General features: G+C 42.6%; 2 protein-coding genes across 2 annotated transcripts; both read right to left on the bottom strand.

Moving 5' to 3' along the window:
• Positions 1-1,023: 1,023 nt before the first annotated feature.
• Positions 1,024-5,329, bottom strand: LOC121384576 (cyclin-dependent kinase 9-like). The gene is made up of 4 exons (XM_041515033.1): positions 5,174-5,329; positions 4,187-4,268; positions 2,607-2,697; positions 1,024-2,190 (listed from the first exon to the last, which is right to left on the bottom strand). Exons 1-4 carry the CDS (start codon positions 5,260-5,262, stop codon positions 1,349-1,351), a joined length of 1,104 nt encoding a protein of 367 aa, XP_041370967.1. The 5' UTR covers positions 5,263-5,329; the 3' UTR covers positions 1,024-1,348.
• Positions 5,330-7,835: 2,506 nt separating this feature from the next.
• LOC121384575 (E3 SUMO-protein ligase ZBED1-like) lies at positions 7,836-10,641 on the bottom strand. The gene has a single exon (XM_041515032.1). The coding sequence runs from the start codon at positions 10,284-10,286 to the stop codon at positions 8,235-8,237; it is 2,052 nt and encodes a 683-aa protein (XP_041370966.1). The 5' UTR covers positions 10,287-10,641; the 3' UTR covers positions 7,836-8,234.
• Between the last annotated feature and the right edge of the window lie 2,123 nt (positions 10,642-12,764).

The raw sequence follows: 12,764 nt of genomic DNA, 5'->3' as shown, positions 1-12,764 counted from the left end.
TTGAAAATATGTCCATTACCTTTCAGTAATGGATTAAAAAAAACACCTATTAATTTATTACCACTCCAGAACGACTAACGTTAAAATCTATACTTACATATTTAATAAATAATATGTTTGTAATATTGGTGTATTTGTAGGTAGGGGAATGTCCGATTAACTCTCCATTCTAACTAAAAGCTGATGGGGAATGGCAGGTGTGTGCCACAGATAACCACAAGAAACAAGTGCCTGTCGCGGTTGGAGAAATAAGGACTGGGATGTGGAGGTTGACAGCGAAAGAAGTTGAAAGATAGGAGTTGCCAGATCGGGGAGAAATGAGATGGAATTCAAAGGAGAGAAAGGAAAGGGGGCAGTGGGATAAAAAAAAACACCCAAAAAACACCCCCCCCCCCCCCCCCCCACCCACCCCCCACCCACCTCTCCATTCCTGAAAAATAATGGAGACCAGAACGGATCTCGTCTGCCATTAATTTTTTTCAGGAATGGAGTTACTCGGACATTCCCCTATACATAATAGTAGGGCGATATCCTTTATGTATTAATATATGTACTACCTCCATGGGTTGTTATACGTACGTCCATCATTATCTTCTGACAAATGAATCGTGGACTTCATTGAACAAGCGTTAGTATGCAAGGCATGACTGGTATATGTTTGACATTGCATATAAAAGATCCCTTGCTGCTAAAATGGGAAAATGTAAGGGGTTTCCTCTTAAGTGTTTCCAAGTGTTTAATATCCAATTGCCGATTATTAAGAAATCAATGTGGTATAGCAGTGTTGTTAAACAAATTAACTTTTTTTTTCTTTTTTTTTTGTAGTATGCAAAACGCTATACGAAAACATATTCCATGACCAAGTTCAGAGCAACAGACAAATATTCCACCGAAGACGTTACACCGTTTTGGGTTTTTAAATCAATAAACAAAAAATAGTCTTGTTGAATGAAACGTCCAGAGAAATTTTATAATTACCTTAAAAGTAAGGATACTTTATAAATTTATGAAACAAAACAAAAGTCAGTATATTTATTTACTTTAATAACAAAAACAAATAAATAGTTAACAAACCGACTTCTTGAGCAAATTTAAATTGAATAAAGAAGGAAGATCAACATACATCTTCAACATAACGAACATTATATCTAGCAATAAATTATGTAACTTTCTATATGCATTGACATTTATCGGTGTTTTTATAAAATAAGTAAATAATGGAGATTAACATAACTTAACAATCACTTCAATAAAAATGCTCCAAAACAAACTGAAATCACAGCATTGACATCAAGGACTGGTGGGAACCATATCAAAGTATTCGAACTATATCAAAATATTCTAACTATCAAAATATTCGTTCAAAATGCTGCGTCGCCATCGCCTTCTGCTGCATCTGCAGTTGTTGCGGCGCGTAACCACGCCTCCTGGGCGGAGCCAGATACTCGAACATGGACGTCGTGTGACGCGACAGCATCGACGTCAAGTCCGTCGGCATGGGGTCAGTCCAGAAGAAGTCGTGATTGAGCGCCGAGTCGGAGTCGATGCGCTTGGCTGGGTCCAGTGTCATGAGCTTGTCGAGGAGATCGAGCGCGGACTGGTCCACGACATACGCCCTCAGTCGCTCCTTCACCTTCCGCCTCTGTCCTTTCGGCAGCTCCAGCTTGCCGTACAGTTCCAGCTTCTCGACTCCGTGCCAGGCGTCGGGCGATATGGATCCGCAGACCTGGGTGATCAGCAGGAGCTGGTGCTGCTCCGTGTTGCCCTGCATGATGGGACTCCTAGTCCACATCTCGGCCATGATGCACCCAGCACCCCACACGTCGATGGCCGGCGTGTAGTTCCGTTCCCCTAGCAACAGCTCCGGGGCTCGGTACCACAGCGTGACCACGCGGTTCGTGAAGCGATTCGGCTGGCCGCGAGTGGTGGAGCTGAACGCCCTCGCAAGGCCGAAGTCGGCCAGTTTGAGGATCCCAGTCTTGGTGATGAGGATGTTGGCCGCTTTCATGTCGCGGTGCAGGATCTTGTTGGCGTGGATGAAGTACAGGCCGTTCAGCAGCTGCTGGATGACCTTCTTCACCTCGCCCAAGGTGAACTTCACAGCGGCGTTGCTGAGCAGTCCGGCTAGGTCGTGTTCGCAGAACTCGAACACTAGGTAAAATGTACTCTTGCATCTGTTGAATGACGAAGCTGAAATTAAAAAGATATAAATAGTAAAAGTTAAAAGACAGATTCCGAGGAGTAAGCGACTAGATTTCCAACTAGAACGTATATATGTATATGAACATTAACCAACTTTTTTACCTTTTAACAAATGTCAACCGGTCGAACGGAAATTCTTGAGATGAAGGCCATTTCACCGTGTTAATCTAAAGCATCTCGGTGTTTATGCAGAATTGATCGCCTCGATGGATTCTGTTTTTCCCCGTCCCAACCTCCAATCTGTGATCCACAACTGGTATATTAAAAGCTGTGATGTTTGCTATCCTGTCTATATGACAATGCATTTAAAATATCCCTTGACTACTGTGTTTTGGAAGGAGTATGTTAGACACCAAACTGATGAAGTTTAAAAGTTGTCGTTAACCAAATATTTGTTTTCTTACCTTTCGTTCGACAGATCTCAATGAGTTCCACAACATTTTCGTTCTTCAACAGTTGCAGTATCTTTATTTCCCGAATTGCAGTTATCGGAAACTACAAGAAATAAAAACCCTGTTTACCAAGTTAGCGAACTGATGACGCATACGTTTAACAGAAGTCAAACTTTACGACAATGGTGAAGTTAAAATTAAAAAACAATTTAAAAAAAAAAAAAAAAAAAAGTAAAAGAATAACACAACACCACCAAACAAAACAAACAACATGAGCAACAATGGATAGAAACGTATTGGGTGTAAACATCATCGAGTCATGGTAATATAACAGGACTGTGCATAGTGATAAAAACCGTCAGGACACATTAATATAGGGTCTTTTGGCGCGTGTGTGGGGTCAATGCCCTCCTCGCTAGTACGGTCCTGTAGAACAATGGTAAATGAGAATAGACCGTCATCAGAAATCAACAAGCCAATGTATATATAAATGTATATTGAAGGCAAGCCAATTAATGAATGTTTAAAGGGACATTCCCGAGTTTGCTGCATTGTAAGATGTTTTCAACTAATACAATATTTCTACGATTAAACTTACATATTAAATATATTTTCTTGTTTAGAATATCAGTGTCAATATTTTCAATGTGTTTCTGGTCGTCTCAATATTTGTAAGTAGCCCAAACTGGATTTTGTCTTCAAATAATTTCGTACGTACGAAAAAAATAGTTTTTGGGAAATAAAATGAAATTTAACCTAGTACAAATATTAGAACGATCAGAAACACGTTTAATATACAGCCACTAATATTTTATGCAGAAAAATATATTTGGTATGTAATTACAGTCGTTAAAAAGTCTCTGTTAGTCGATAACATCTTTAAAAATTGCAGCAAACTCAGGAATGTCCCTTTAACGACACCCCGGCACGAAAACTACACCGGCTACTGGGAGTCTGTTGGGATAATGACGTGTTCAAAACAGGGACGGGACGTAGCCCAGTGGTACAGTGGTCGCCTGATACGCGATCGATTTAGGATCGATTCCCGTCGGTGGACCCATTGGGATATTTCTCGTTCCTGCAGTGCTCCACAACTGGTGTAACAAAGGCGGTGGTATGTACTATCCTGTCTGTCGGATGGTGCATATAAAAGATCCCTTGCTGCTAATCGAAAAATTAGCCCGTGAAGTGGCGACAGCGGGTTTCCTCTCTCAATATCTGTGTGTGGTCCTTAACCATATGTCTGACGCCATATAACCGTAAATAAACTGTGTTGAGTGCGTCGTTAAATAAAACATTTCCTTCCTTCGTTCCTTCTTTGTTCAAAACATTATGGTTTGAAGATATTATTCATGTAGTCTATGTCTTCACAAGTGTTACCAAAGCAATAAAAGATTTAATGGGCATTAAAATGAAAAATGCAATTGCAATAATAATTAGTTTTGTAAAAAAAAAAAATTACATTATATAACTGACAACTATAAATAGGTTAATTTATAGTTAACAGAACTGTGTGTCTGTAAATTAAATATATAGCTGATGTAGAAGAATTGGATCTTGGATAACCTATTGGTATTTTGTTTCCGACTTACTCCTTCTTTCTCGTTCTCCATCAGTACTTTCTTCATCGCGACTATGCGCTTTGTTTTTCTGTCCCTGGCCTTGAACACCTCTCTGAAATATACCTCATATATTTTATATACATTCACATACATTATACATACATGTATATGTATATTATTGATCCAGGAAAGTTGTTACAGGGAGAATTACTGGGTTGGTTTGGACCGGACCCTCTTACATATAAAATATTTCAGGGCAGTTAAAATAGTGGCTAATTTAACAGCAAATACTTTGTGAAAATATAATAATATTTGTTAAAACTTCGCAAAACAGGGGAGGGGGAGCGTTGAGGATTCCACTTGAATCATCCAGGACTGGGATATTTCTAATCGCCCTCCACTACCATCCCCACCACCCAAACAAAACTAGCAGTGCCTGTTGCTTTACCTAATCTAGGCTACCCCCCCCCCCCCCCACCATTCCATCCCCACCCACCCCAAGAACACGCGTGCGGTTAGGAAATAAGGAAATGGCTATGCACTCACATTATATGGCGTCGAACATATGGTTAAGGACCACACAGATATTGAGAGAGGAAACCCGCTGTCGTCACTTCATGGGCTACTCTTTTCGATTAGCAGCAAGGAATCTTTTATATGCACCATCCCATAGAAAGGATAGCACATACCACGGCCTTTGTTACACCAGTCGTGGTGCACTAGCTGGAGCGAGAAATAGCCCAATGGGCCCACTGACGGGGATTGATCCCAAACCGACTGCGCATCAAGCGAGCGCTTTACCACTGGGCTACGTCTCGCCCTCCGCGTGCGGTTCGGATACGGCAAGTAGAATCAATAATTTCTCAAATAATCGCTCACATCCGATTAGAATACAGCTTTACAGAGTACTCGTGCAACATCGGCTCGTTCTTTCAAGATTTTTTGCATTGCACGATAGCAAAGTTGTGAGAGTTTATACATAATTATACATGTTTGACGTTTTAAAATCACGCTTACCCGAATGTTCCCTGGCCGATTTTAGCCAGTTTCTCATATTTGGTTTCGTCGCAGCAAAATGGAAAAACCAGATCATCAGTCTTCTCCATATTTCAACACAGAGAATGAGAGCTACATCACTAGTTTTAAATGCTACGCTTTTTCTTTTCTTCGCTGCACGCCTTGTCCGTGCACATGTACGCGTATCATACCACCACAGAGGGGGCGGGACGTAGCCCAGAGGTAAAGTGCTTGCTTGATGCGCGGTCGGTTTAGGATCGATCCCCGTCTTTCGGTCAGTGCACCACGACTGGTACATCAAAGGCCTTGGTATGTGTTATCCTGTCTGTGGGATGGAGCATATACAAGATCCTTACAACTAAAGGAAAATGTAGCGGGTTTCCTCTCTAAGACTATAGTCAAAATTACAAAATGTTTGACATCCAACAGCCGATGATTAATAAATCAATTTGCTCTAGCGGCATCGTCAAACAAAATAAACTTTTTTATATACTACCACAGCAATGTTTAGCAGCCATTTTTTTTTAAAGTGATTAAATATAGACTATAATATTTCGAGAATTAAAAAAAATAAAAAGTATATAAGTTTTTTTCACCACAGATTTTGTATAAAGGCTACTAGCATGTCTACTTACTTAAAAATAAATCAAAAAGATAGGTCACCGGCCTATTAAAAAAAAAAATACATATTTCAAAACATATACCCTATGCTTACTTTTTTCAACATTGTGTAATGCAAAATGCAATAGCACTGTCTTGTCTATCAACATTTCTAATAACAATAATACAATGTATATAACTACAAATAGACCAGAAATCATCTTATAACATATGCCATGCGCGAAACCAAGGGAAGATGTCGGGGGTGTTCACCCCCACCCCGCAAAATTCATGTATTGCACATGAATACAATGCATTTATTGGAATTTTGTGAGGGAGCATTGCACCCTCCCTAGAAAAATCATGCATTCGCCCCTGTATAAAATTGTGTATTTATTTGATTTGGGCCAATATTACATAATACTCAAGTAGCCATCTGTTAAACTCGCAATTAGGACCCATGTCTACGATCCGTTCTACGAAGTGTCTCCGGCTAGCAAGTTTAGAATAGAAGTCACTGTTCGCACCCTTATTTTGACTTCGTACACAGTAAACCGGCCTCGGTGGCGTTGTGGTTAGGCCATCGGTGGCGTTGTGGTTAGGCCATCGGTCTACAGGCTGGTAGGTACTGGGTTCGGATCCCAGTCGAGGCATGGCATTTTTAATCCAGATACCGACTCCAAACCCTGAGTGAGTGCTCCGCAAGGCTCAGTGGGTAGGTATAAACCACTTGCACCGATCAGTGATCCATAACTGGTTCAACAAAGGTTATGGTTTGTGCTATCTTGCCTGTGGGAAGCGCAAATAAAAGATCCCTTGCTGCTAATCGGAAAGAGTAGCCCATGTAGTGGCGACAGCGGGTAAACCGTAAATAAAATGTGTTGAATGCGTCGTTAAATAAAACATTTCTTTCTTCTTCTTGTTTTCGTACACAATAAATAATAATTATAATATATATTATCGTAATCTAATTTCAAATCAATATTCTGTAAAATTATATATATATTTTTTGTAATTATAAGATTTTCTTCTTACACAATCAGGTGCATTAGTAATTTTGAAACAAAATATTTTCAATAGCAATTTTGTATTGAAATTTTGCCGGCATTTTGAAGATGGAAATCATGCACCTAGTTTAGGTTTCACTACACAGTCGACTTCCGGGTGAGAATTGATTGATGACGGTCCACCATAGTTCCTAATTGTGACACTCGTTATGGTTCACATATTCACTTCTAGGAAATGGTGAAGAATTAAAACAATATATATGTTTAATGGTAAGCCTTCTGGCTGTATTTTTTGCCCATGTTGTTTTGTAATATTGTGCATTGACCTTTTGGGACATGGGTGTATAGCACAAGAGACAGCCGGAGTGAATCGGTTAATTAACCACCTGTTCGGACTGATACTATGTAAGATGCAGTCATATAGCAAAAAAACAACAACAACACGCGACACGCTGTTGATCCCAGTACAAGATGAGAATCACAACCTCCATATAGTATATTAATGTTACTGGAATACACTCGATCCACACAATGTATTTCAATACTCTAACACATGCACTAGTGATCAGGCTCAAGTCTGTTTCAAATGAGAGAGAGAGAGAGAGAGAGAGAGAGAGAGAGAGAGAGAGAGAGAGAGAGAGAGAGAGAGAGAGAGAGAGAGATCTGCAAGTTTTAACGGTTGGATTTTCAGTACAATATTCATGGTGTTAACAATGGTAATAGATGCGACCTCGGAAACTTAATAAATGGTACACGCCATAAGGATTTGGTTTTGAAGGGTGGTACACTTTCAACGAATAAAAGTATATAAATTTTAGGCAGTTTAGCCTACATTTTGTACATATAAACTATTGTAGCTAAAATAGTGACCTAATGCAAAAGTGTTTGTATTTTAGATTTTCAGAATATTCAGCAAAAAGTGTGATGGGCGAGGTATTGTACCCTTTTCTCGAATCCGATAATCATTTATTAAATTAAAAGACATTGCTGAATACCAACGAATAAGTATACCAATTGACATTTTAAAATAACATTTATTAAACAATACAACTGTATGAAAATATTTAATTTTATTGGTAAAATGACACTATGATTTTACCGGGCATCAAAATTCTATAGACTGCAACTTATAAAATATAATAAAGGAATTTAAATGGTCCAAAACTAAAACAAATTAAACAAAGAACACTTCGTTTTAGAAACCAATTTGTAGTTTGTGAAAGTGAAATTCACGCATTTCAATGTTTTAAACAAGAGATTTAACACAACACGTTGGAAGTTCTCAAACCTTGTAATGTAATAATAACAGTTTCAGATCAGTTTTATGAAAACACACTTCGGAGTCGAACTTCCACTATGAAATGCTTAACCACGAACGTGTTAATGAGAACACTTCAGTTAAAAGTATAACGAATGGCATACTGGTATTCAGTGCGTCACCAATATTCAGTGCGTCAGATAATTGGCTCGGAGTTACAATACGCCGACCCATGCGAATGTTTCAGCTTCGCGTCAGATGGTCTTGTGACCTTTGACGTACACTGCGAGTTAGCGTTCAGAAACACCATCGTATCGATCTCGTCGCTATCGAGACACGCTCTCCTGTCCACCACAGAGCTGCCGACTGCCGAGAACACCCGATCGCTGGGTCCGCTGGTGGCGGGGACACAGAGGTACTTCTTGGCGAGTCTGCTCAGCGTCGGGTACGCGTACCCGTAGTTCTTCCACCAGAGCAGAGGGTCGCTGTCCATCTCCAGGTCAGACTCCGACCGGTACGTCTGTATCTCGTTGTCTATGCGCTGACTCGTGGAGATGGATGGCTTCTCCTCCGGAGGGATGAGGTCCCCAAGCCAGTCGGAGAGTTTCTGACCAGAAGATTCATCTTTATTATAGATCGGGGAGGTCCGAGAAATCTTTATGATGGGTTCAAGAGAACCTTCGTCGATGTGCTCGGAGGCGAAGTCCACTTGAAGCGACAGCTGGTGTGACTCGATCGAGTTGTTGGTGTCGGAATAGTCGTGAGGCTCGAGCTTCACGGCCACATTTGACGTGATTGTTAGCGTCAAGGCCTCCTGTTTCAACCTCAGAAATATGCGGTCCCTTTCGATTTCGTCTAAGAAGGACAGGTGTTTGCACCTGGGATCAAGAGCTGCGGCAACGTGTAGGAAATCCAGCACAGCAGTCTGTTCGTACCTCTTGGAGAGCTCGCCCAGAATGAAGGATTTCGTTGATTTTTGAAATGCACTATCCGAAGCAGACGCCTGCAGGCCGGTTTTCAGCTTGGTCAAAACGAGACAGACGAGCGACGCCGTCAGCGATTTTTCCATCGACATCAGCTGTGTTGCGGTTGTGAACGGCTTCAGAACACCGAGAAGCTCGCGCGCCTGTTGCAGTTCCAACTGACTCAACATCAAGGCACGCTTGCTTTCGATCGTGTGCATCATGACGGCACATATAGCCGAGTCCTGTTCCAAGACTCGTTCTATCATGTCCGCGGTCGACTTCCACTGAATGGTGTTATCCGTGACCAGCTCCTGCTGGGGCAGACCCATACACTTCTGCTTCTCTAGCAAAGCCAGACGAGAGGACGTGTCGCACTTGAAGTGAGCCACCAGTTTCCGGAGCTTGCCGAGTAACGCCGAAAGAGATTTCTGCGAATAGCAGTTCCTGATGGAGTAGTTAACTGAATGACAAATGCACGGCAGGAACATGGCCACGGGTTCCCAGCTGGCACTTCTGTTCTCGCGGATGACACTGCTGACCACGGCCGACGGAGACTTCATGTCCCACTCCCTGGCGACGTCGTTCATGACGGCATAGACGTCGTCTTCGGCCCGAGGTTCGGCTATCTCTCGTGTGGTCAGCACAAACTGGTGCGGCTCCCACTGCGAGTCGATGAAGCGCGCCGTGAATGTGGCGAACCAGTTACAAGACTTAGACTGCCATGTGTCTGCCGTCAGAGAGGAGCTTTCAGCCTCACCGATCATCCGCAGAACCGTCTCCTTGGTCTCGTGGAACGACGGCGTCAGCACCTTGTTCCTCAGGTAGGCGGGTGGGGGTATCTCGTAGTCGACGCACAGCTGCGTGCACAGCAGTCTGAACGACGACGACTCCACGCACGACAGTGGGAGGAGGTTCTCCACGAGGTACGAGGCGATGGCGACGTTAATCAGCTGCGTCTTCTGGAACGGCAGCTTCGACTTCTTCACCCACGCAGTCAGGGCGTCCTGGGAGTGGTTCACGATCGGCGACTGGCTGAACTGCTGCTGCTGCTGCTGGAACTCAAAGGGATGTCGCTTGTCCAGGTGGGACGCCATGTTCGTCGTGTTGCCGCTGTACTTCGTCACATGGCCACACAGCTTGCACAGCGCCCGCTGCCTGTCGATGTAATCCCCGTGCTCGTCCACCTCGAAATGATAGAATCGCCACACGTTGCTCGAAGCCTTTCCCCAGAAATCCTTAAACATCGGAACGGCCTGGCTACCCGGAGTCAAATCGTTCGACATGTTTAACGATGCAGTGCGCTATATATTCGAGTCTTCCGCTTAACAGTCCGAAACCCAACAGAGACCTCCACACAATCGTGTTGAAAATCGACCACACTGCTTTATAATCCGCTCACTGATAACAATAATACAGTTTCATCGCTATTTGAGTGGAAAACATCGCCAAGTAATCGATTCACGCACACTTTGTTTAACGTGGTCTTCGTTCGACTGTCAGCCACGTACATGATCGATTGGCGCGCTTATAAATAGACGATCATCGAGCTGCAGTGGAGCGACCTAGTTTCAAGCATGTGCTAGCGATGTGGCTGATTCATAGCCTGCGTGATGTATTGAAGCGATAAGACGACTTAGTGTTTACTTCCTATAAGGCTTGATCCCATTAGTGATTTGTTTAGGCTGTTTTTTTCCCAAAGCGGTCACGATGCACTTGTAAACTGTTGTACACTTTATAGTACGATATCAATTTGTATTAAATAGATTGGGTGGAAGGGGACCAGAGGAGTCTTAAATAGTCCAAATATAAATGCTGTGAAAAATAATACTTGAATTAAATTAAAACGTATTACAAAGAAATGTCACCTGAATCTAAATATTATCTTATTAGTGACCGGTTTAGTTTTTCTTTCTTTTTTCTCTCTCAAGATTATTTCCGTCTCCGTCTTTCTCCTACCTCTCTCTCTCTCTCTCTCTCTCTCTCTCTCTCTCTCTCTCTCTCTCTCTCTCTCTCTCTCTCTCTCTCTCTCTCTCTCTGTGTTTGTGTGTCTGTCTGCCTATCTCTTCTCTCTCTCTCTCTCTCTCTCTCTCTCTCTCTCTCTCTCTCTCTCTCTCTCTCTCTCTCTCTCTCTCTCTCTCTTTAGGGACGAGACGTAGCCCAGTGATATAGCGCTCGCTTGATACGCGGTCGGTTTGGGATCGATCCCCGTCGGTGGGCCCATTGCGCTATTTCTCGTTCCAACAGGTGTAACAAAGGCCGTGGTATGTACTATCTTGTCTGTGGGATGATGCATATAAAAGACCCCTTGCTACTAATCAAAAAGAGTAGCCCATGAAGGTGCGACAGCGGGTTTCCTCCCTCAATATCTGTGTGGTCCTTAACCATATGTCCGACGCCATATAACCGTAAATAAAATGTGTTGAGTGCGTCGTTAAATAAAACATTTCCTTCCTTCTTCCCCTCTCTCTCTCTCTCTCTCTCTCTCTCTCTCTCTCTCTCTCTCTCTCTCTCTCTCTCTCTCTCTCTCTCTCTCTCGCCTCTCTTTCAAAAATGTTTGCGGTGGGGGATGGTAGCCCGAGTACTCTGACTGTAGAGGGCTAGACGGGCATTTGGACAGATATTGAGTCCTCTACAGGGTTGGGGAGATGGGTGAGTGAGGGTGTTGTGTATATATTTTCCAATTTAGTTTAGTTTATGTTGTTACAGACATATTTCAGGAATTTTAATAGGATGTAAACTGTGGCGAGCGATGTTTAGGGGCGGGGGGGGGGGGGGTAAATCATGCTTCTCCGAAAAAAAACAATATGGGCCAAAAAGAAGAAAATTTGCTTATACGGTGGGGGGGGGGGGGGGTCGACTGGTATATCAAAGGCCGTGGTATGTACTACCCTGTCTGTGGGATGGTGCATATAAAAGGACCCTTGCTGCTAATCGAAAAGAGTAGCCCATGAAGTGGCGTCAGCGGGTTTCCTCTCTCAATATCTGTATGGTCCTTAACCATATGTTTGACGCCATATAACCGTACATAAAATGTGTTGAGTGCGTCGTTAAATAAAATATTTCTTTCTTTGGTGCACTGGCTGGAAAGAGAAATAGCCCAATGGGTCCTCCATTGAGGTACTGAAGGCAAATAAACCGAGCTTCCAATGAGCGAGCTATGGGGGGGGGGGGGGGGGGGGGGGGGGGGGGGGGGGAGGGGTGTCACCGAAACATTTTGAGACAAAGATGCTGAGACAAGTTTTCAGGGCAGTTTAGTGTTGTGGATGATGAATTTTTTAAAATGCAAAGGTAATTTAAAAAAAAGGATCCGCCAGTGTTAATATATTTCTTTTTAGCATGTATATTATATATATATATATATATATATATATATATATATATATATATATATATATATACTAGTGTCTCCTTGCTGCTAATCGAAAAGAGTAGCCCATAAAGTGGCGACAGCGGGTTTTCTCTCTCAATATCTGTGTGGTCCTTAACCATATGTCTGATGACATATAACCGTAAATAAAATGTGTTGAGTGCGTCGTTAAATAAAACGTTTCCTTTCTTGTACTAGGTTCTCCGCGAGTACTTGAGTACTCGGACATCAGCCGAGATCAGCATTTCATTTCATTTCAACTTATTTTCGTGCTTATATGCAATTAAGGTTCAAGCACGCTTTCCTGGGCACACACATCAGCTGTCTGGGCTGTCTGTCCATGAAGTGAGTTAGTTGTTAGCTGTTAGTGGTTAGTCAGAGAGAAGAGGGTGTA

This window comes from Gigantopelta aegis, chromosome 10 (assembly GCF_016097555.1).
Source record: "Gigantopelta aegis isolate Gae_Host chromosome 10, Gae_host_genome, whole genome shotgun sequence".
Taxonomy (NCBI): Eukaryota; Metazoa; Mollusca; class Gastropoda; order Neomphalida; family Peltospiridae; genus Gigantopelta; species Gigantopelta aegis.
Note: the sequence above shows the minus strand (reverse complement) of the source record. Positions and strands in the feature narration are given on the sequence as shown.